Here is a 21,524-nt window from a genome sequence, read left to right on the forward strand (position 1 = left end):
CGCCCCCAAAAGCAGAGACAATATTTTTGTTCAGGTTTTGGGGATTTGTTTTACCTAACATGATCAAAATAGCAATACCAGGTGTTAAAAAATGTAAAAAATGTATGACTAAATAATTACATTTTGATCTATTAGACGTAGAATACAGGTTCTAAAATGGACATACAAGGCTTCCAACCCGACAGTAACGATAAGATGACATAATGTATAAAGGATTACCGCCCGCCTGCCACCCTCTCTTTCCTTCCCTCTTCACTGTACAGTAACACTGGACTACAGTAAATCAACACAGCAGTAGAACTGGACTACAGTAACACTGGACTACAGTAAATCAACACTGCAGTAGAACTGGACTACAGTAAACCAACACAGCAGTAGAACAGGCCCCATCATCAGTCAAACCCTGACATGCTCTCTCCACATTCTCCGTGCACACAGACATCAAAGGGGGCTTCAGCCCCTGCCCTTTTACCCGTCTGTAAAACAACTGCCCTTTCCTCCAGACCACGAATGCAGCATTTACTATATGGTGAAAGAAATGCAAATGCCCTCCTCTCCTCTCCTTTCCATGCCATATACTGGAAGGCAGCATTCAGGAGAATTGCTTTTTTTCCCCCCGAAAGTCTCCTGAACTTGAACGCAGCATTTTGAGTTGAACAAATGTGTTTCTAAATCCATGTCGTTACACCGCATCTCCAGTAGATAAAGAGTGCTGGGTTGCTCCCCGAAAATAGCTGATCTACAAGCTCACAATGCGTCGCAGCGAGCGACGAGTTGAGAGCTTGTCGATCAGCTATTTTAGACCAAAAGTGCCCTCTTTACGGGATTTCAGCCGCTGGCACTCTCTGCACGTCCCCTGCCTGACATTGCTCTCTCTCTCTCCACACATTCTTTCTCCTGCAGGTCCGAGAGCGAATGGAGGAGCTGAGGAGCATGCTGGCATGGATCTCGGTGCACTGGAGGGCTCAGAAACAACAGTGGCTTCTCAAGGTGAAGAGAGGCGGGACCGGGGAGCCCTGCAGCTCACACCACCACGACAACATCTACTCAGAGGAGCCCTGCAGCTCACACCACCATGACAACATCTACTCAGAGGCCACGGTCGGCACGCCACCACACACACAGCAGGTATACATCTACTCAGAGGGTGCACGGTCGGCAGTGCACACCACAACACACACAGCACTACTCAAAGGTGCACGGTCTGCAGTGCACGCCACAACACACACACAGCAGGTAAACAATGTTAAACTCACCAACATTGCAGCAGTATGAAAAGCATGAATTATCAGTTTTTGTTTCATAAGAAATCCACCATAGAAACGTTATGAGCTGTACTTTCTGTCAAGAAATGTCCTGCATTTGATTACTTTTCAGAGTGTCAGAGAGTTTGGAAGTGCTTGTTTTCAATAACATTTTGCTGCCTCCTGCTTTATGTGACATTCAGACATTTAGAAACAGGTGGTACGGCAGGACGGTTGAGTGATTTCCAACAAGCGCTTCCAAACTCCAACACTCCATGCTGCTCAATGTTTTGAGTTTGACACTCAGTCTAGATGAGGGGGGCGTGTCCTGATGGGAAAATCATGCCTGTGCATACTCTCTATAGTAGACCAGTGGTTCCCAAACCTTTTCATGCCAAGGACCCCCAAATTGACACTAATTAGCCCCACGGACCCCCCCCCCATTTGAAAAGACCCCTCATAAGAGAAGATATTTACGGCTCTATAGCAGTGATTCTCAACCCGTTTCATTTCAAGGACCCCCAGTTTGACATGAGTTAGTCTACGGACCGCCATTTAATGGCATTTCTATATCTGGAACCCCACTTTATATTGTAAAGTCAATGTTCATTTACTGACCTGTCAAGATCGAAACTGTCAGGGGTGGTTTTCAAGCAGGACCCAAATGCAAGGAAGTCGGGATCTTATCAGTCTTCATTGAAACTAAGACCTGCAGTATAGCGCAACACTAGCAAACATAAGACAGTCTTGGAACTCAGGTGACAAATTCAATACAATAATCCAACAGAGAACACAACCAAACACAGGGCTTAAATAGGCACAGGACACAGGTGAACTCAAATCAATTCATCACAAGGATTGGCTGAGGGAAAACAAGACACAGGTGAAACAACGAACCAAAAATCAGGGAAGGTGAGGCAAGGCAGGAAACTATACTACAAAGGGGGACAGGAAACACAAAAGCATCACTTCAAAATAAGATTCAGGAACACCAAACACAACACAACACACCGAAGGCAGATCCTGACAGAAACGTTGTCGTTTAACTCAATAAAGTAATTCTTTACCAACAGAATGGTGTGAGGGCCCTACTGTACCTCCTTCCATAATTGCCTTATTGGCCAATAAGGCACCCAGTGTTGAGGTGCGATTAAATAAGTATAATAAAAACCTCTCCCTTCTCTCCTTCGTCACTGCAGAGTTCAACTCCTGACCCAGAGCCGTGCCGACCCCACCCGTCCCTCCTGGTACCGAGTGCCAACGTCGTAGACGCACAAAGCACGCCAGCGGACAGCCGACCGCCACCACCCACCGCCACGCTGGCCGAGCAGCAGCAGGGTGACGAGCCCGCGGACGCCGGCTACGAGGTCATGAACAGCATCGGCCCGCGGGGGGGAGGAGGAGGTGACGCCGCCACCACCTCCTCTTCAGAGTCACCCTGCAGTAATAAGCCCCCCGTGCTGCTCCTCAAAGACCCCAGTGGGTCTGCGTTGGGGGGCACGGTCAACCTCATCCTCAGCTTCGGACACACTGGGGACAGCCGCGTGGAGGTGTTAGAGTCCCCTCCCTCCATGATGGAGGAGAGCTCTGAACCGCTCCACAGGGTGAGGGATGCACCTTTTATGAAATAAAACCTTTGTGTGTTTAATTTAATGTTTCCCAAAATAAGTGAAAATAGCAGCTCTACAAGCATGCAATCTGATGTCACGACTCACAATGTGTGAGCTTGAAGATCTGCTATATACACTATAGCCAATATATCTCTGCTGTCAGGAGGAAACCTCATAACTTTATAATCTTTTAATATTTTTTCAGGAAACGAAAAATATAATTTTTTGGACTGAAAGAGACATCTATCCATCTTTGCTTGTCGTTCCTGATGGAATGGCAAACAGAATAACTTATTTTTTTTAACTGCTCCTTTTCCGCAGTGACCATAAGCCTCTCTCCCTTTGCTTTAGCCTCGTTGCATTTCCCACTGTCCTGGCCCTTCATTTCTGCCTCTTTCCCCCTCTTTTCTTCTTCCCCTTTAGCCCACCACTGTGTCTCAATCTTCTGCCTGTAAAAGCTTTTGGAGGCGCTGCCAGGGGCTTTTGGAAAATACTTTGGGTAGTTTAAAGCGAAAGAGAAAGATTTATCGGCAGAGTACAGACGAGGTAACGTTGTGTGGCGTGAGTTATGGTTCTGCATGCTGCATCTAGTATAGAGTGATGAGTTGCATGCTGGGTGGGGAGGGGGGGTTTGCAGTGTGGGGTGGGGTGGGGAGGGGGGTGGGGGGGCATGCTTTACTAACTCCTGCCACTAGGCCATTCTGACCTGAGATCAGATTCTAAAAATGTCTTCTACATCCAGACAGTCATTTTTGTCAAATCGTCAAAAATGATGAAAAATGGCGTGCTATAGTATGCCGTACGATATGGGCTATAGCCCACGGTCCAAAATGATGAGAAACGAGGATAACTTTTTTTTCAAAATTTCAAAAAACATGGGCTATAACCCATCGTTTTTTTCATTTTTTCATTTTTGTCAAATCGTCAAAAATGATGAAAAACGGCGTGCTATAGTATGACATACGATATGGGCTATAGCCAATGGTCCAAAATGATGAGAAACGAGGCTAACTTTTTTTTCCAAAATTTCAAAAAACATGGGCTATAACCCATCGTTTTTTTATTTTTTCATTTTTTTCAAATCCTCCAAAATGATGAAAAACGGCGTGCTATAGTATGCCGTACGATATGGGCTATAGCCCATGGTCCAAAATGATGAGAAACGAGGATAACTTTTTTTTTCAAAATTTCAAAAAAACATGGGCTATAACCCATCGTTTTTTTATTTTTTCATTTTTTTCAAATCCTCCAAAATGATGAAAAACGGCGTGCTATAGTATGCCGTACGATATGGGCTATAGCCCATGGTCCAAAATGATGAGAAACGAGGATAACTTTTTTTTTCAAAATTTCAAAAAAACATGGGCTATAACCCATGTAAAAGCTAATAAAACTCCCCTTCAAAAGAGAGGTAATGGCACTGAACATGTTATGGTTGTATATGTTGGACTTGTTAAGAGTTATTCTGAAGCCCATACTCTGGAATGACATTTCTTGAGTTAATATTGTACTTTCAACATTGTCTTCATGTAAACGTACTTAGAAGAATTTTCCCCCTAAAGATTACATTACTTTCGACCCCAACATTGCAACCTTGACCTTCGACCTGTAGGCCACATTCAACCTGGAATCACTACTGAGTGAGTTAACTGTTATGATTTCACTTTTTGAAAGTTTGAAAAAAAAACTAGCTGATGTACAGTACAATGCAACACATTATGAGCTCATAGATTGGCTCCTCTCGCTATTGTACCATGAAGTATATATTATATATATATATATATAGGGCTGGAGTGGTTAAGAGGAGACAGAAGCGTTTCAAATTGAAAGGTAGTGACGACATCTTAAGGCACAGTCTGCCTGCTGTGAACAGTGTGCCTGCTGTGAACATGGACAGAAGCTCTCTCTCTCTCTCTCTCTTCTGGTGTCATTCTGCTGCGGGGCCCTGCCTGATGTAAGGCGGCTGTTGTTTGTGTCTCTCTCTCCCATGATGTGACCTCAACGCTTTACTTCCCGTGAAAGTTGCAGCGCTCTCCCAAAAAATGTCTCACAGGCAGCGCAGCAGGCCGGGGGCCGGGGGCCTGGATCATTGTAACACAGCCTCCTCGGTCATTAGACAAAGAGAACTGTTGCTGAACTTTCAAGACAGGCCCCCAGACTGCATGCTATGATTTATCCCATTCTGGGCGGGAACCCCTTTTTTTGGTGTTTTAAACATTATTATGTTATAATTTAAGCTATTGAAAAATAGCAGATCTACAAGCTCATATAGCGCGCCACCGAGTGGCGCGTTACGAGCTTGTATACTAGGTCTGCTATTTTTGACTATCACTGACATATAGAAACATGAGGTATTTCAAGAAAACTGTCAGGATTTAGAAGGACTTTTCTTTTAAAATGTCGACGTCAGGCCTAAATGATTTATAGTCTGGGGCTGGCCCCGGCAACATGAGATTAGTCACAGAGTTGAAAGGTCAAGCCATTACAGCTGCATATGACGGCATGTTCAACCACACATGATTCTGATTAAGTCCTGCAAAGAGAGAACGACTACTATTGCAACCGTGTCTGTTCCTTTAATTGCTTTCGTCTCTTGTGTTCTTTAGTAGTGCGTTCACTTCGCTGACGGTGACTTTTTCTTTTGTCTTCCAAGAAAAGCCTGTACATTGTGTGCTCTCTAGACCTGTGTGTGATTTACCCTGCGTAGGAAACGAGAGCTGATGTGTCATATTGTGTGTCACTGGAAGGTAGCAGATTGTCGCAGTCATTTCTGATCTTGTGTCATTATTCATCTGTAGCACATGGTGGAAGGAAAACCAAGGAGCCTTTGTTTTTTACTGAGACCTGCAGGGGCTTGGGGCCTGCAGTCTCTCTGGGCTTGGGGTCTGCAGTCTCTCTGGGCTTGGGGTCTGCAGTCTCTCTGGGCTTGGGGTCTGCAGTCTCTCTGGGCTTGGGGTCTGCAGTCTCTCTGGGCTTGGGGTCTGCAGTCTCTCTGGGCTTGGGGCCTGCAGTCTCTCTGGGCTTAAGCATCTGCAATAAAGCTCTCGCCGTTCAATTTAAATAAGATGTCACACCCCCACACACACGTGGACTAATGCCTCTTTCCTCTCCTTTCTGTAGGTAAGTACCTATTTGCACGTGACGGATAACAACACTATGGCTCTGACCCCCGTATATGAGAGCATCACGCTCCCCCGCCTGCAGACGGCCCGCCCCGCGTCCTCAGCCTCGGCCTCCTCCTCCTCTCTGTCCTGGTTCTCCCCTCCTTCGCCTCCTCCTTCCTCGCCGCCGCACGCGCCCCAGGAGGCGCCCGCCGCCGCCTGGGGCGGGCGGCCACGGAGCGGCAGCAGTTCCATCTTCAGCAGCCTGAAGAGAATGGGCAAGAAGCGCAAGTGGAAACGAGACGCTCGCCGACACTCCATACAGAAGATCATGGGGGTGGAGGAGGGGTGTGGTGACGACGCAGCGGCGGCGGCGGCGCGACACTGCGCCTGCGAGCCGGTGGTGTACGACACGCGGACGTGGCCCCTCAAGGAGGGACGGAGCAGGAAGAAGAACGCCACGGAGGCGAGTGCGGCCGCTGCAGGGGGCGGAGTAGAACTCACGGCTTATATGAGGAATCCACTGCTGAAGGACGTTGATGTGGAGTGCCCGTACGCCGTGTCCGAGGACCCGTCCGTCGGGCCCTCCACGGGCCCGGTGAGGAGCCACTGCAGACTGCTCTCCTTGGGCTCCGTTCTGAGCTTCGACCTGCCCAAGGACGTGAGTCTGATCCCCAGCATCCAGGACATCATCACTATAGCTCACCCGGAGGCCAAGACTCATCCCGACCAGCAGAGACAGTCGGTGTTGAGTTCGTTCAGACGGACCCGTCCGCCTGCTCCTCCCGACACGCGGAGCAGCCCGGCGGCGGTCAGCGTCGACGTGGCGGCGAAAAGCCTTCCCGAATCACACGGCCAACGGGTGGTCGTGGTGAGAGATCTGCCTCCTCGCGGTGTGGACACGGGGCTCCTCCGCTCGCCCACACCTCCTCCTTCCCTAGAGGAGGACGAGGACCAGGCCGTGCCTCATGGCGACGACCTGTCCGAGCTCAGCTGCCCAGGCGTCGTCAGTTTGCACGCGGACAGAGATCAGGAGTGGGACTGTCGTGCAGAGTACGATGGGAGGGAGCAGAGCGGTGGAGGCAGCCCTCTACACATGGCCCGAACCCGCTGTTGCACTGAGAGACACACACATCATCACGACTGCCTCAGTGTACACACACTCGTTAAAGACCTCCACGGACACCCGTATCACCAGGGCGTTGGACTACACGAGGAGAGCACCGGCCCTCAGCCTGCACTGCAGGGTCCACAGAGCCAACAGGCCTCTCACATGGTGGTCAACCTCAAGTCCACAATGAGCATCAGCGTTCGAGAGGACTCCGTGGACTCCGGGGTGTCCAGCAGCTCTGGCAGCTTCAAGCTGTGCACCGAGGCTCTGTGTGTGGCCGTGGACAACCCCCAACCCAGGGCAGTGGTCTCCGGGAGGCTGGTGTCCTCCTCCACCGAGGCTCCGTGCGGCGTGGACAACCCCCAACCCAGGGCGGTGGTCGGGAGGCTGGTGTCCTCCTGCACCGAGGCTCCGTGCGGCGTGGACAACCCCCAACCCAGGGCCGTGGTCGGGAGGCTGGTGTCCTCCTGCACCGAGGCTCCGTGTGGCGTGGACAACCCCCAACCCAGGGCCGTGGTCGGGAGGCTGGTGTCCTCCTGCACCGAGGCTCCGTGTGGCGTGGACAACCCCCAGCCCAGGGCGGTGGTCGGGAGGCTGGTGTCCTCCTGCACCGAGGCTCCGTGCGTGGCTGTGGACAACCCCCAACCCAGGGCAGTGGTCGGGAGGCTGGTGTCCCTGGAAGTAGGGGGGATAGTGGCGGAGCGCTCGAAGGCGAGGACGAACAGCGTGGAAGCGGAGCCCGTCGTCCACCCAGACCACCAGCAGTTCGAGGAGGTGGAGGAGGAGCTGGAGGACATCTGGAACCGAAGCACCAACAGCTACAGGCAGAGCATCTGCTCCGACATCATGTATCAGCCCCACCCGGAGGAGGAGGAGGTTGTAACGACGCGACCAGAGCAGCCCAACGACGCTCCCTCCCCGGGAGCGTCTACAGGAACGGTGCTCTACAGGAACCTGATCACGGCCTCGGCGCCCAACCTGCTGGTGGCCCAGTTCACGCTGCCGTCCTCCGTCCAGAACCTGCTCCAGGCCCGGGACAAAGAAGAGCAGAGTCCAAATAAAGACCACCGGCACCCTCCTCCTCCTCCTCTTCTTCTTCTGGCCAATAAGGGAGACCGGAGGTCCTGGGCGGCCTTTCCCTGCAACAGCGCCACCGCCGACCCGGACCAACCCGACTGCAAGCCTCCTCCTTCTTCTTCTTCTTCCTCTGTGGTGAACGAGACGGCGTCCGACCCCGTGAAGCTGCCGAACATCGAAGATACTGAAAGATACATTTACCAATATAGAGAGGAGGAGGAAGAGGAGGAGGAGGAGGGGGTGGAGAAGCCTGCAGGCTGTTGGAAGGTGAGGTTTACGTTTGATATACACTGTCTGATGTCGCACCATATTTTAACCCATTCTGACCTGAGATCAGATTCATACGAGGTTTCCACTGGACACACACTGGTCTGATTAACCCATTCTGACCCGAGATCAGATTCTAAAAAAATGTCAGTCGTTCTTCGATTTTTCAAAAATAGCAGACCTACAAGCTCGTAGCGCGCCACTCGGTGGCGCGCTATGAGCTTGCAGATCTGCTATTTTTCAATAGCTAAAGCATGACATGCATGCTGACACCAGAATGGGTTCCCGTTCAGAATGGGTTAATTCCCCCTCACTTGTCATGCGACGTTTTTATAGTAAGTATATCATGATTCATGATAGTACACAGTGGTAGAAAAAAGTACTCCGATTTTTTTACTTAAGTAAAAGTATCAATAGGCTATAGTGCAATGTAGAAATACTAAAAGTAAAAGTAAAAGTCTGGAATTCTAAATTCAAAAAAGTGCAAAAGTATTGGCATCAAAATGTACTGAAAGAAAGTTCCAAAAGTAAAAGTACTCATTATGCATTATTTTCAAATGTATAAAAAAAGATTTTGAAAATAGCAGATGGAGTAAAAAAGTACAATATTTGCCTCTGAGATGTAGTGGAGTAGAAGTAAAAGTACTGAAAACTGGAAGTAAAAAAATACCACAAAATGGTACTTAAGTATACAGTACTTAAGTAAATGGACTTAGTTACTTTCCACCACTGGGAGTACATTGTAATAATATGTGTAACCGCAGTTAATTGCAGTGATATTCTAATCTAGACTGAATTTGGGGTCAGAGGCTTTTGTCTATACCAAGGGGTGGGCAACTGGCGGCCCGGGGGGGCCACATGCGGCCCCCACCTTCTCTTAATGCGGCCCGCATGTTAATATCAAAATACTGTCTGATATAGTATTGATTTCAGCTGTTTACAATTCCAAACCTGCTTTAACCCATTCTGACCGGGCACCCATTTTGGTGTTGGCATCATGTTATGCTTTAGCTATTGAAAAATAGCAGATCTACAAGCTCATAGCGCGCCACCGAGTGGCGCGCTAAGAGCTTGTAGGTCTGCTATTTTTGAAAAATCGAAGAACGACTGACATTTTTAGAATCTGATCTCAGGTCAGAATGGGTTCATCAGACCAGTGTGTGTCCCAGTGGAAACCTCGTATGAATCTGATCTCAGGTCAGAATGGGTTAATTACTTCAAGACTATAGTATTAAAATGTTAGATCTTTTTGTGTCCAACGTAGTTATGTTAACAGTTCATAAAGTTAACGTAACTATAACTAAATGCATTTTAAATTAATAAAAAAAATTGCTTTTCAGGATTCCCGATTCAAAAATAGCAAATTATTCAGGTTTTCAATTCAAATATAGCAAAAATAGCTGATGTACAAGCTCAAAACGCATCGCATTGCGACGTGTTTTGAGCTTGTACATCGGCTATTTTTTGCTACGACAGTAATATGCAATGTGGCCCTCTGGAGTGGGTGAGGAAAAATAGTGGCCCTCTCCATAGTCAAAGTTGCCCAGCCCTGGTCTATACTGTCCATTATTATTTATGAATGCAGCAGGAATCCATGAATATGTGACCGGTGGACATGGTGACATTGGGGTGACCGTGTTGTCCTCAACAGGACCGGTCAATGAGCTTCATGCTATCGGACCACGTGGGTCTGGACGGGTTCTGTCAGCAGCAAAGGATGGCCTCACAGAGCCTGGAGGATGTGGAGGAACAGTACCAAGTGATGGCCACAGGGGGGCGATGTAACAGCATGGTGAGATTCCACAGAATAAGATCCATGCATTTTATAATTAGGGAAAATGAGTGAAATGTGTGGCAAATCTGGAAAAAAATAAATGCTTACCACTAGCTTTCTTCACAGCTGTGTTCATAAAGGTGTCTATAATCACATATAAATTTGTTCCAACCCAACTCCCTTGGGAAGCTTTGTGACAGCTGCTGAAAGTTGGGGTACCATTATCAACCAATATAAGGAAAGATAATTCCAAATTTCATTATACTTTAACTAGTAGTAGCCCAAGGAGTATTTCCGTGCAAAGCTAATGCTTGGAATTGATTCAGCATCATGAAAACCCCCTAGTTTGACACGTCACATGCTACTTAAAGCATAATGATTTATTTGGAATATTGCCTTATATTGGTTGTTAACTTTCAGCAGCTGTCACAAAATTTCCCAAGGGAGTTGGGTTGGAACAAATGTATAATGTTACAGTAGACACCTTTCCTTTGTGAACACATTTGTGAAGCTAATTTTCTCTAACTAATTACATGTGCTCAGACCTTACTGAAATAAAAATTAAAGATGAAAGCCTGGCAAATTGCTTGTTGTTTAATGTAATACAGAGATTTCTCTGTCCAAATCGTGTGTGTGTGTGTGTCCCTAACAGAATGGAAAGGCCGAGCTCCAGTCTATGGAGGGAACCCTGGAGAGGAAACAGAAGTTACAGCTGGGAGGAAAGAAAGTGAGAAGGCCTATATAAGCTGCTTTTCAACGTTTATGAGCAGCCAGTAGTCAGAACAGTGAGAAGGCCTATATAAGCTGCTTTTCAACGTTTATGAGCAGCCAGTAGTCAGAACAGTGAGAAGGCCTATAGAAGCTGCTTTTCAACGTTTATGAGCAGCCAGTAGTCAGAACAGTGAGAAGGCCTATAGAAGCTGCTTTTCATCGTTTATGAGCAGCCAGTAGTCAGAACAGTGAGAAGGCCTATAGAAGCTGCTTTTCAACGTTTATGAGCAGCCAGTAGTCAGTAGTCAGAACAGTGAGAAGGCCTATAGAAGCTGCTTTTCATCGTTTATGAGCAGCCAGTAGTCAGAACAGTGAGAAGGCCTATAGAAGCTGCTTTTCAACGTTTATGAGCAGCCAGTAGTCAGAACAGTGAGAAGGCCTATAGAAGCTGCTTTTCAACGTTTATGAGCAGCCAGTAGTCAGAACAGTGAGAAGGCCTATAGAAGCTGCTTTTCAACGTTTATGAGCAGCCAGTAGTCAGAACAGTGAGAAGGCCTATAGAAGCTGCTTTTCAACGTTTATGAGCAGCCAGTAGTCAGTAGTCAGAACAGTGAGAAGGCCTATAGAAGCTGCTTTTCAACGTTTATGAGCAGCCAGTAGTCAGAACAGTGAGAAGGCCTATAGAAGCTGCTTTTCAACGTTTATGAGCAGCCAGTAGTCAGAACAGTGAGCGTTTTATCTTTACAGCATTGATCTGATTTTCCCCCTTCAGGCACAATCCCGCGCCTGGAATTCCTACCATGCCGTCCTACACAGACACACCCTGTGCTTCTACCAGGACCGAAAGGACACATTAAGGGTAGGTGGGAACGGAAAAGGGATTCTGGCGAATCATGCTGAAATTGGGTCAAAACGGTCAATACTCAATAGAGGGTATGCACGTGTTACGAAACGGTTCAAGTCTAGGGGTTTTACTGCCCGTAACATGTATGAAAGAACAACACAGCTCATAAAAGAGTATTGGCTTTAATACTCAATTCAGAATAAATAACAAAGTGGCTTAGTGCATGACAAAATGGCGGACAGAATGATAAACAGAATGGCTCTGTGAGCCCAGAATTATAGAATGACTTACATGATGATGAACAAACGACACAACCTAACACACAGACAAATGGAACTACAACTAAACCTGACATGAAACACATAAGCAGTCAGCTGGAGGGAAGGCCACACGCTGGAGTGCTCCCACACCACACGCAGCAGTGTTCCCACCCCGAAGTCCAGACAGAGAGTGAGCTTTATAGTCCAGGAAGCAAGGCCTGAGCTGCCACAGGACCAATCCGAGGGCTGATCAGGCTCCAAGCCAGGCCCTCCTCAGGACGGCAACACATTAGGGACAACAATGCTCAGCACCTGCAGGGGACAAAAGCAACAACCAGTACCAGGCAACATAATAGGCGCTCCTCCTATAACCCAGTACCTGCTAAACAAGCATACTAATAAATATATAGAGATATGATAGCATCAGCTCTATATATATTAAATAATCATTAATCAAACATAATCGAAACAGCCAACAGCTGTCACAGCACGTGACATCATCGTACCTGGAAGTTATGCGGGAACACCGACTGAGTGGCAAAAAACTACTTTCTGGCCTTGACATCCAAACAGAAAAGTCCTGTCTGATTGCATTAAACAATGTTAAACTCACCAACATTGCAGCTGGACGAAAAGCTTGAATTATCCTCTTTCTATCTGCAAAGTCCACCATAGAAACATTATGAGCTATACTTCCTGTCAAGAAATGCCCTGCATTTGATTATTTTTCTTTTGGAAGTGCTTGTTTTCAATAACACAACATTTTGCTGCCTCCTGCATTATGTGACATTTAGAAACAGGTGGTACGCAGAGGGTTGACTGATTTCCAACGAGCGCTTCCAAACTCCAACACTCCATGCTGCTCAATGTTTTGCCACTCAGTCTAGATGAGGGGGGCGTGTCCTGATGGGAAAATCATGCATGTGCATACTCTCTATACTCAATAACGGTCCATTTGTGTCGTGAACCCACAGAGTTCGGTATGTGGCCTGCCGCTAAACCTCATCGGAGCCGAGTGCGCACCAGTCCCAGAGTACACCAAAAAGCCCAACTGCTTCAGTTTGCGGTGAGAACACAAACAACCATAAACGCTATACTGTATATAATACAATACAATATAATACAAATAAATGTGTCCAATATAAGGTAAATGGTGCATTTATATAAATAAATCCAAGGCACTTTACATAGATGTAAAGTGCATTACATGCATTACATTCACCCATTCACGCACACATTCATACACATCATTTTATGGCAGAACTAACCATGCAAAGCACCTTTTAATGAATAAAGTCAATGGAATCAGATACAGAAGAGGTTCTGGCTATTTGTGGCATCCCAGACCAGACTGCTGCGCTGTACCTGAATTCCTTGTGCACAGAGTCTGTGACAGCTGTGTTTTCTGCCCTGCAGGTTGCGTGACGGTTCCGAATACCTGCTCAACGCCTGCTCACGCTTCATGATGAAGAAATGGATGTTGAAGTTACAAGCAAATGCTGGTATAGAACATGAATTCTTCAATACACTGACTGTAGTGTACTGTATATAGACGAATCCACAGAGGGGTGCCCTGGGTGTGGCCATGTCTGAGATGTACGCTATACTGTTAACTGATTAGCTACACCTGGCCTAGGGCTTTAAGCAACTAGTCAACTATTCAACTAATTGACTAGTAAATCCACGAGTTGACCTCGTTGGTACGAGTTGACTAGTTGATAAGAAGAAGAAAAAGTATTTTTTTTGTAGGCCTCAAGATCAGCTAGAATGCTAGATTATAGTCACCAAAGTACAGTTTTTAAATGTACAAATATTTAAAGAAATATATAAACATAAACATAATAGGTAGTTAAAAAACTAGTCTTGTAGGTCAGGTGTAGCTAATCAGTTAAGGTACACCTCAGTAATGGCCGCCGCGCCCAGGGCACCCCTCTGTGGATTCATCCATCTAGGCACGCCGTTTTTCATCATTTTTGACGATTTGAAAAAAATGACGAAATGACAAAAACGATGGGTTATAGCCCATGTTTTTTGAAATTTTGAAAAAAAAAAGTTATCCTCGTTTCTCATCATTTTGGACCATGGGCTATAGCCCATATCGTACGGCATACTATAGCGCGCCGTTTTTCATCATTTTTGAGGATTTGAAAAAAATGACGAAATTACAAAAACGATGGGTTATAGCCCATGTTTTTTGAAATTTTGAAAAAAAAAAAGTTATCCTCGTTTCTCATCATTTTGGACCATGGGCTATAGCCCATATCGTACGGCATACTATAGCGCGCCGTTTTTCATCATTTTTGAGGATTTGAAAAAAATGACGAAATTACAAAAACGATGGGTTATAGCCCATGTTTTTTGAAATTTTGAAAAAAAAAGTTATCCTCGTTTCTCATCATTTTGGACCATGGGCTATAGCCCATGTCGTACGGCATACTATAGCGCGCCGTTTTTCATCATTTTTGAAGATTTGAAAAAAATGACGAAATGACAAAAACGATGGGTTATAGCCCATGTTTTTTGAAATTTTGAAAAAAAAAAGTTAGCCTCGTTTCTCATCATTTTGGACCATGGGCTATAGCCCATATCGTACGGCATACTATAGCGCGCCGTTTTTCATCATTTTTGACGATTTGAAAAAAATGACGAAATGACAAAAACGATGGGTTATAGCCCATGTTTTTTGAAATTTTGAAAAAAAAAAGTTATCCTCGTTTCTCATCATTTTGGACCATGGGCTATAGCCCATATCGTACGGCATACTATAGCGCGCCGTTTTTCATCATTTTTGAAGATTTGAAAAAAATGACGAAATGACAAAAACGATGGGTTATAGCCCATGTTTTTTGAAATTTTGAAAAAAAAAGTTAGCCTCGTTTCTCATCATTTTGGAACGTGGGCTATAGCCCATATCGTACGGCATACTATAACGCGCCGTTTTTCATCATTTTTGAAGATTTGAAAAAAATGACGAAATGACAAAAACGATGGGTTATAGCCCATGTTTTTTGAAATTTTGAAAAAAAAAGTTATCCTCGTTTCTCATCATTTTGGACCATGGGCTATAGCCCATATCGTACGGCATACTATAGCACGACGTTTTTCATCATTTTTGAAGATTTAAAAAAATGACGAAATGACAAAAACGATGGGTTATAGCCCATGTTTTTTGAAATTTTGAAAAAAAAAAGTTAGCCTCGTTTCTCATCATTTTGGACCGTGGGCTATAGCCCATATCGTACGGCATACTAATAAAATAAAAACACATTGAGCAGGGCACTGCAGGGAGTTGAACCCCGTTCCGGTAAACCAGAAGTACGACACCAGTGCCTTAGCTTTTGTGTATTCAACTATTTGGGTAACATGTGAGCTTTATCCTCTAATTCATGGGCCTGTATTTTTTTTTTCAAAATTTCAAAAAACATGGGCTATGTTGCGGTCTCCAAGCAAAGTGCATAAATAACACAAATGGCTCGAATTGGAGAACTCAACATAAATGAAGGACATCACGGAATCACAAGTTTGACGGTTTTTATTAACCAAACTTCCCCACAGGGATCAAATTACTGGAAACATGTGAGCAACCAAAATATTAAACAATACATAAGTTTCAGTGGTACTTTACCAACTTAGAAGAATTGAGGGAGACCTGGAGATGCCGGCAAACACAGGAGAATGAGGGGGGGCCCAGGCCACCCCCTGTAGGGACGTCGAAGCCGTTCCCCCCCGCCTAACTTACAACCAACTAGTACTAACAACGAAAACAAAGACTGCCGGTCATCCCCAGGCCAAACTAAAGTAAATTAAAGTAAACTCAAAACAAGTATTGACATGGTGTGACTGAGATGTTGCTGGGTCTGTGTCTGCCATGACACTGAGCTGGCTGGCTTTTATAGAGAGGGCTGCAGCAGATGACAATTAGGGGAATCTGCTGCAGGTATGCCAGTCTGGGTGTGTCAGTCTGAGTGGGGAGGAGAGACAGAGAATTAGCACAGACAATGATTGAATGACTGAGTATGTGTGTGTGTGTGAGTGATGTCATGGCCACACGCAACAGGCTATAACCCATCGTTTTTTTTATTTTTTTATTTTTTTCAAATCCTTAAAAATGATGAAAAACGGCGCGCTATAGTATGCCGTACGACAGGGATACTCAAATAGATTTACCTGTGGGCCACATTACAAAAATGGCAAGGGGCCAGGGGCCAGTAGATAAAATTACGACATTAATGATACTTGATAACTTCTCTCTTTCAATTGCTTTATTTCGCAAAATGTATCAAAGTACAATGTGCATGCACACAATATGTAAATAAATAAATGTGTTACATTTTCTTGCATAAACACAAAGAGCTGTTTCCATAACTGCACAAATTATTGCACATAACATGAGTAGCTGTTATAATAACATAACATGAGTAGCTCTTTGCCTGCCTGCCCAATTGTCTATGAGTAGCTGTCTGTCTGTCTATGAGTAGCTGTCTGCCTTCCTGCCTGTCCAATTGTCCATGAGTAGCTGTCTGTCTGTCTATGAGTAGCTGTCTGCCTTCCTGCCTGTCCAATTGTCCATGAGTAGCTGTCTGCCTGCCTGTCCAATTCTCCATGAGTAGCTGTCTGTCTGCCTGTCTATGAGTAGCTGTCTGACTGCCTGCCAGCCAGCAAGTTGGTTAACAGAAAATAAATTGTTATGGCTGAGTAAAATAAAATACAATAAACACAATTTGCCTGAAAATAGATTACCCAGCTTTGACCTTTTTCATGAAAAAAAATGAGTAGTGATATGGCTGACTGAGTAAAATAAAACAATCTACCTGAAAATAGATAGCTATAAGTGAAGAGCAATTTCCGCAATTACAACTTCCGCAATTTCCGTAATTTCCGCAATTTCCATTTCCGCAATTTCCGCAATTTCCATTTCCACCATTTCCGCAAGTTCCGCAATTACCATTTCCGCAATTTCCATTTCCGCAATTTCCGCAATTTCCATTTCCACCATTTCCGCAATTTCCGCAATTACAATTTCCGCAATTTCCGCAATTTCCATTTCCATTTCCAACTATTAATGGCAGCTGGGTTTCATCATTCAAATAAAATAGAATTCTGTCCGTTTAGCTATAAAATTATGTCAGGGAATAGGGATACAAAGTATATGTCTTTCATTTGCATTGCATCTCCCCCCCCCCCCAAGCTTTTATTTTCGTTCGAGTAATAGTACAACTCTAATAGTATTACTTATAATAATGTAATTAAAGATAACTTCATTCAGATTTATTTATTTTTATTTCATTTTCCAGATTTATTTTTCTTCTTTTTTTTAGATTTTCATTGGTGGGCCAGTCATAATGGTCCCGCGGGCCTGATGTTGAGTATCACTGCCGTACGATATAGGCTATAGCCCATGGTCCAAAATGATGAGAAACGAGGATAACTTTTATAAGGTTTTTTCCGCAATTTCCCGCAATTTTCCGCAATTTCGCAATTTTTCAAAAAAATTCAAAATTCAAAATTCCGCAATTTCCGCAATTTTTCAAAAAAAATGAAAAAACATGGGCTATAACCCATCCTTTTTTTTCTAACACTCCGCAATTTGCTAATGTTTCCCATCCTTTCCGGTAAATACAACACATTGAGCAGGGCACTGCAGGGAGTTGAACCCCGTTCCGGTAAACCAGAAGTCCGACACCAGTGCCTTAGTTTTTGTGTTGTTCATTTACAGGTCCAGGTGTGCATACGCATGTGGAATAATCATCTGTATGCCAAAGTAATTGATTATTTTTTTCAACAGGTTTCAGTGAAGCGGTCCCTTCAGTAATTGACTCATTTGATAACCCTCAACAGGTTTCAGTGAAGCGGCCCCTTCCGGTGTCTTCACGTCAACGTTCCCGAGGTGTAAAGCCACAAGCAGTGGCCACGCTAAAGAGATCGTTGTCCTCACCAGAGAGCACAGTCACACATTACAAAGGGAGCGCTTACATAACATCTCCTCTTCACACACAAGTCCCTGTGGTAAGAACTGGAAGTATTCCTGTTTAACAGTTACAGTAAACAATTTGCTGGAGGGGTGGGTGGAAAATCCATGCCTCTGCTATATTTGCATATAATATGAAATTTGTCCTCAATTAGCTGTTAGGAGGTTGGTCACTATAGGGGGGCAGCACTGGAGTTCTCAACGGGCCTGAACATTAACCCGGCCCTAACTGGTCTGGACAGAGGCCCCGGCACGACTAATTGGCATAGATTTTAGGACCGGACCGGCCTAAACTGCTTTAAAAGCCTGGCCTAAAGCGGTGGGATTTAGATACAATTTGAGAACTAAAATTAATAAAATAAAAGAGGCTAACCGGCCACTGGTGACCTTCTGTTTTCCAGTCTCTTTTTTTCCCCCCTCTCTCGTTTCCTTCAATGCTCCTGCCTAGCTCACTGTGTTTGTGTTGCCCTCTATAGATGATGACTTCGGCAGCCTGAAGCAGACTACGACTCAGCGACTTCCCAAGGGCACCACCAGAGACACCAGCACTTCTTTCCCTGCGTACAGCAGTCAGGGCACCAGAAACACCAGCACTTCTTCCCCTGCTCCCTCCCCTGCGTACAGCAGTCAGGAGGACTGGCTCAGCGACAAGCGTCGCTCCCACTCATTCACCTCAGGTACATGTTCAACCACCACTGCTGCTGCTTGGCCACTATAGCTGTTCAACCCAAAAAACACATTGGAACGGCATGGCTCCCTGCATGGGGATCTCTGGACGTCAGTCGTCAATTAACTGTATCTAAGACGCATGTGGCGCCACAATTTGGGCAAGCTTTCAGCTCGATCATCAGAGCATCCTTGAAGTTCAGAGGTAAAAATGTCAAAAAGACAAAAGCTACCCCTCGGGCGTTTGCTTCCTTCATATCTGAAAGAATCTGTAACCTCCTCTTCTCCCAGCTGTGCCCATCAGCTTTGAGTGTAATCCATATGTTAATCATGTACTGTATATTATTCTATTTCCAAACCACCAAGGGGTACAATTTCTATGCAAATTTGAAAGGGGTCAAAGTAACCAAAGCCATGTCCCCTGCAAAGTCTACGTTGGAGGCAGTTGGACAACTGGTCTGCTGTCGGAACCCGAACACATGCGCACGCACACAAACAGTGCCGTTTTGATCATATCACTGGGAAAAGCAAAGCAAAGTTACCATGTTTACCCAGGGTAACTGGACTAAGCTCAAGAACTTGTTTACAGCCAGGCCCTGCTCATAGAACATTTCATGGTAGGGGTTCAATGCCTTGCTCAAGGGCACTTCAGTGGTGGTTATTTTAACGTGCCGGTCCGGGGATATGAAACTAGCGACCTTCCGATATCAAGACCGCTCCGCAAACCGTTCGGCCATGACCGCTGCCCCTAAGCAACAATAGCGGACCTACATGCTGCTATAGAAAAACGTATAAATCAGGTTTAAGCGGTGGTTAAGTGGTCCCAGATCATATGACCAACACCTTTAATATTTTTATTCCAACAGCAACGTACCAGCGGATCAGGCCAGCGGTGCTGCAGGCGCCCCCTGGAGGCAGAGGGCTGCAGGGAGTGGGCTCCAGCTACTCTGTGACTCTGGTTATAGGAGACAAGTCGTCATCAGACAGTCCGTCCGCCGGCGCTGAGCGCCCCCCGCTGGCTGCCGCGGGGTGGCCACAGCAGACGGCCGTCCAGGTCCAGCAGGACCGTGGCGCTCTGAGGAGCTACGCCAGCCTGCCGCGGCCTCGCAACAAGTCCGTCTTCAAGAAGTTCTTCGGGAAAAAGGACGGACACCTCTGAGCCCTGGATGGATGAGCTCTATATAAAAAAGGCCTGATTGTATACTTGCGTGCGGTGTTTTGCGCGTTGAAAATATATCAGATCTACAAGCTCGCATCGCGCTGTGAGCTCGTAGGTCTAATGTCGATGTGCAACACGATGCACACCCGCGTATATCAACCAGGAATCACGGTTTTGCAGATCATATATTTTGTAATGTGCAGTGCACAGTTTCTTCTCTTTTTTCTTTTTTTACTATATAGACTTTTATATTTATGTTTGGCAGAGTTACCATGGTTTTATTTTTGCGTCAGGTGTTGTTGTGTTGTGTTATAATGTGTTTTAAGAATTCAAGGGAAATAACACTTTTTCAAGTCATGGTTCCTTTTTTAAATAATTTACACAAGTCTGTTCACATGATTTTCTTGAGTGTAATAAGGAATACGTTCTCTGTGTGTGCACTGTGTGGCTGTAGATTTGCCCAACAATGTAAAGTATTTTGAAGGTTGTATTCTTATTAAATTGCCCAATTGTTAGATAAACAGTTATGAACATATCCAAATCTACCCAAAGTAGACACTGCTTAGTGGAGACGCTCAGTTGGAAGAATAACCTCATATAATTGATAGTACGACCAGGAATTACATAGAATTACATAATTACATAAATTATACAGGATAATGTACTAATTTCATTTAATGTGCAAGTTTCCCCAATTCACTTATGAATACATAATAATAATACATGCACAAAAAGACATTCTTACTCTAACATAATCAGCAGTTTGACACTGCCTGTGCTTATTGTTGTAATGTTGACACAATCCTCTTATTGCTACTTTTTAGAAAAGGATGGTCATATTCATAATTAAACAATTGAAATTGGCACCTAATATCTGTGTACGGTATTATTCTGTTGTGTGTTTCATGTATTAATTTGTTTTTGATAAGATAATAGAATGTACACATAACAGCATGTTGTGAGCTTGTGGATCAGAATTTATTTTGTGCCTACAGTATAATGACATACTTAAAATTGGGATGACAGGGTTAAAGTGGTTAGTGGTTACGGTAGCTATAAAAAAAACCTTAACATGGAGACTGGTAAGTTATCTGTATACTGGTGGCAGTCCTGAGACCAGCATTACATGTGGCATGGAAGTATATTCCATGTTTAGGATTTCAATAATTGGGTCTCATCAGTACAGACAGGGCTTCCATCTTACATTGCAGGAGAAAAATGAGGTGGAAGAAAAATTGTGGTTTCCATTAAGGGGAACAGGTCTATGTTGATGAGAAAGTCGTGAGGTATGCTGATGGAGAAATGGAGCAAACACTCCACAAAAAGAGAATTATGTAATTGAAAGGCATGCAGGGTCACAATAGTTTGATGCAAAGGTGCCTATAACTTTGATCAGAGATGCAGGAGGTCTGATGGCGAGGCCGTGGATCAATGAAGGGCTAAGGATTATGATTTATGATTAAGCTTTTTTTTCTATGCCCTACTTATAGCCAATCTACAAGCTCACAAAGAAACTAAATGCAGTTTAGAGTGACCAGCAGGAAGGAACAGAAGCCAAACAGAAGCTGTATTGTCATGTCACAGGTTTACAGAGGTTGTCATGAGCAATTGTATACCTGTCTGTATATCATAAAATAGGCCTATATGTATAACTGAATTGTGGTCAGAAGCTTTTGTATAATGTCCATTATTATGAATGCAGCAGGAATCCATGAATATGTGACGGGTGGAC

At 45.0% G+C, this 21,524-nt stretch overlaps 1 protein-coding gene across 7 annotated transcripts in view; it reads left to right on the forward strand.

Annotated features, from left to right (window-relative positions):
- mymx (myomixer) overlaps positions 1 to 20,655 on the forward strand; it is a 62,890-nt gene extending 42,235 nt beyond the window's left edge. For 5 of the 7 annotated variants that reach the window (XM_080782438.1, XM_080782440.1, XM_080782439.1 and 2 more), the window contains 12 exons: positions 904 to 1,128; positions 2,444 to 2,848; positions 3,278 to 3,400; positions 5,975 to 8,410; positions 10,062 to 10,202; positions 10,837 to 10,911; positions 11,668 to 11,754; positions 12,974 to 13,065; positions 13,416 to 13,501; positions 17,838 to 18,005; positions 18,444 to 18,644; positions 19,500 to 20,655. In XM_080782438.1, coding sequence (XP_080638564.1) covers positions 904 to 1,128; positions 2,444 to 2,848; positions 3,278 to 3,400; positions 5,975 to 8,410; positions 10,062 to 10,202; positions 10,837 to 10,911; positions 11,668 to 11,754; positions 12,974 to 13,065; positions 13,416 to 13,501; positions 17,838 to 18,005; positions 18,444 to 18,644; positions 19,500 to 19,792 — 4,332 coding nt within the window. In that variant the 3' untranslated portion in view covers positions 19,793 to 20,655. The remainder of the gene's footprint in view (positions 1 to 903; positions 1,129 to 2,443; positions 2,849 to 3,277; positions 3,401 to 5,974; positions 8,411 to 10,061; positions 10,203 to 10,836; positions 10,912 to 11,667; positions 11,755 to 12,973; positions 13,066 to 13,415; positions 13,502 to 17,837; positions 18,006 to 18,443; positions 18,645 to 19,499) is intronic. The other 2 variants (XM_080782443.1, XM_080782442.1) reach the window with 2 other exon arrangements.
- Positions 20,656 to 21,524: the final 869 nt, after the last annotated feature.

The sequence above is a fragment of the Protomyctophum bolini genome (assembly GCF_963924005.1).
Source record: "Protomyctophum bolini genome assembly, chromosome: 14".
Taxonomy (NCBI): Eukaryota; Metazoa; Chordata; class Actinopteri; order Myctophiformes; family Myctophidae; genus Protomyctophum; species Protomyctophum bolini.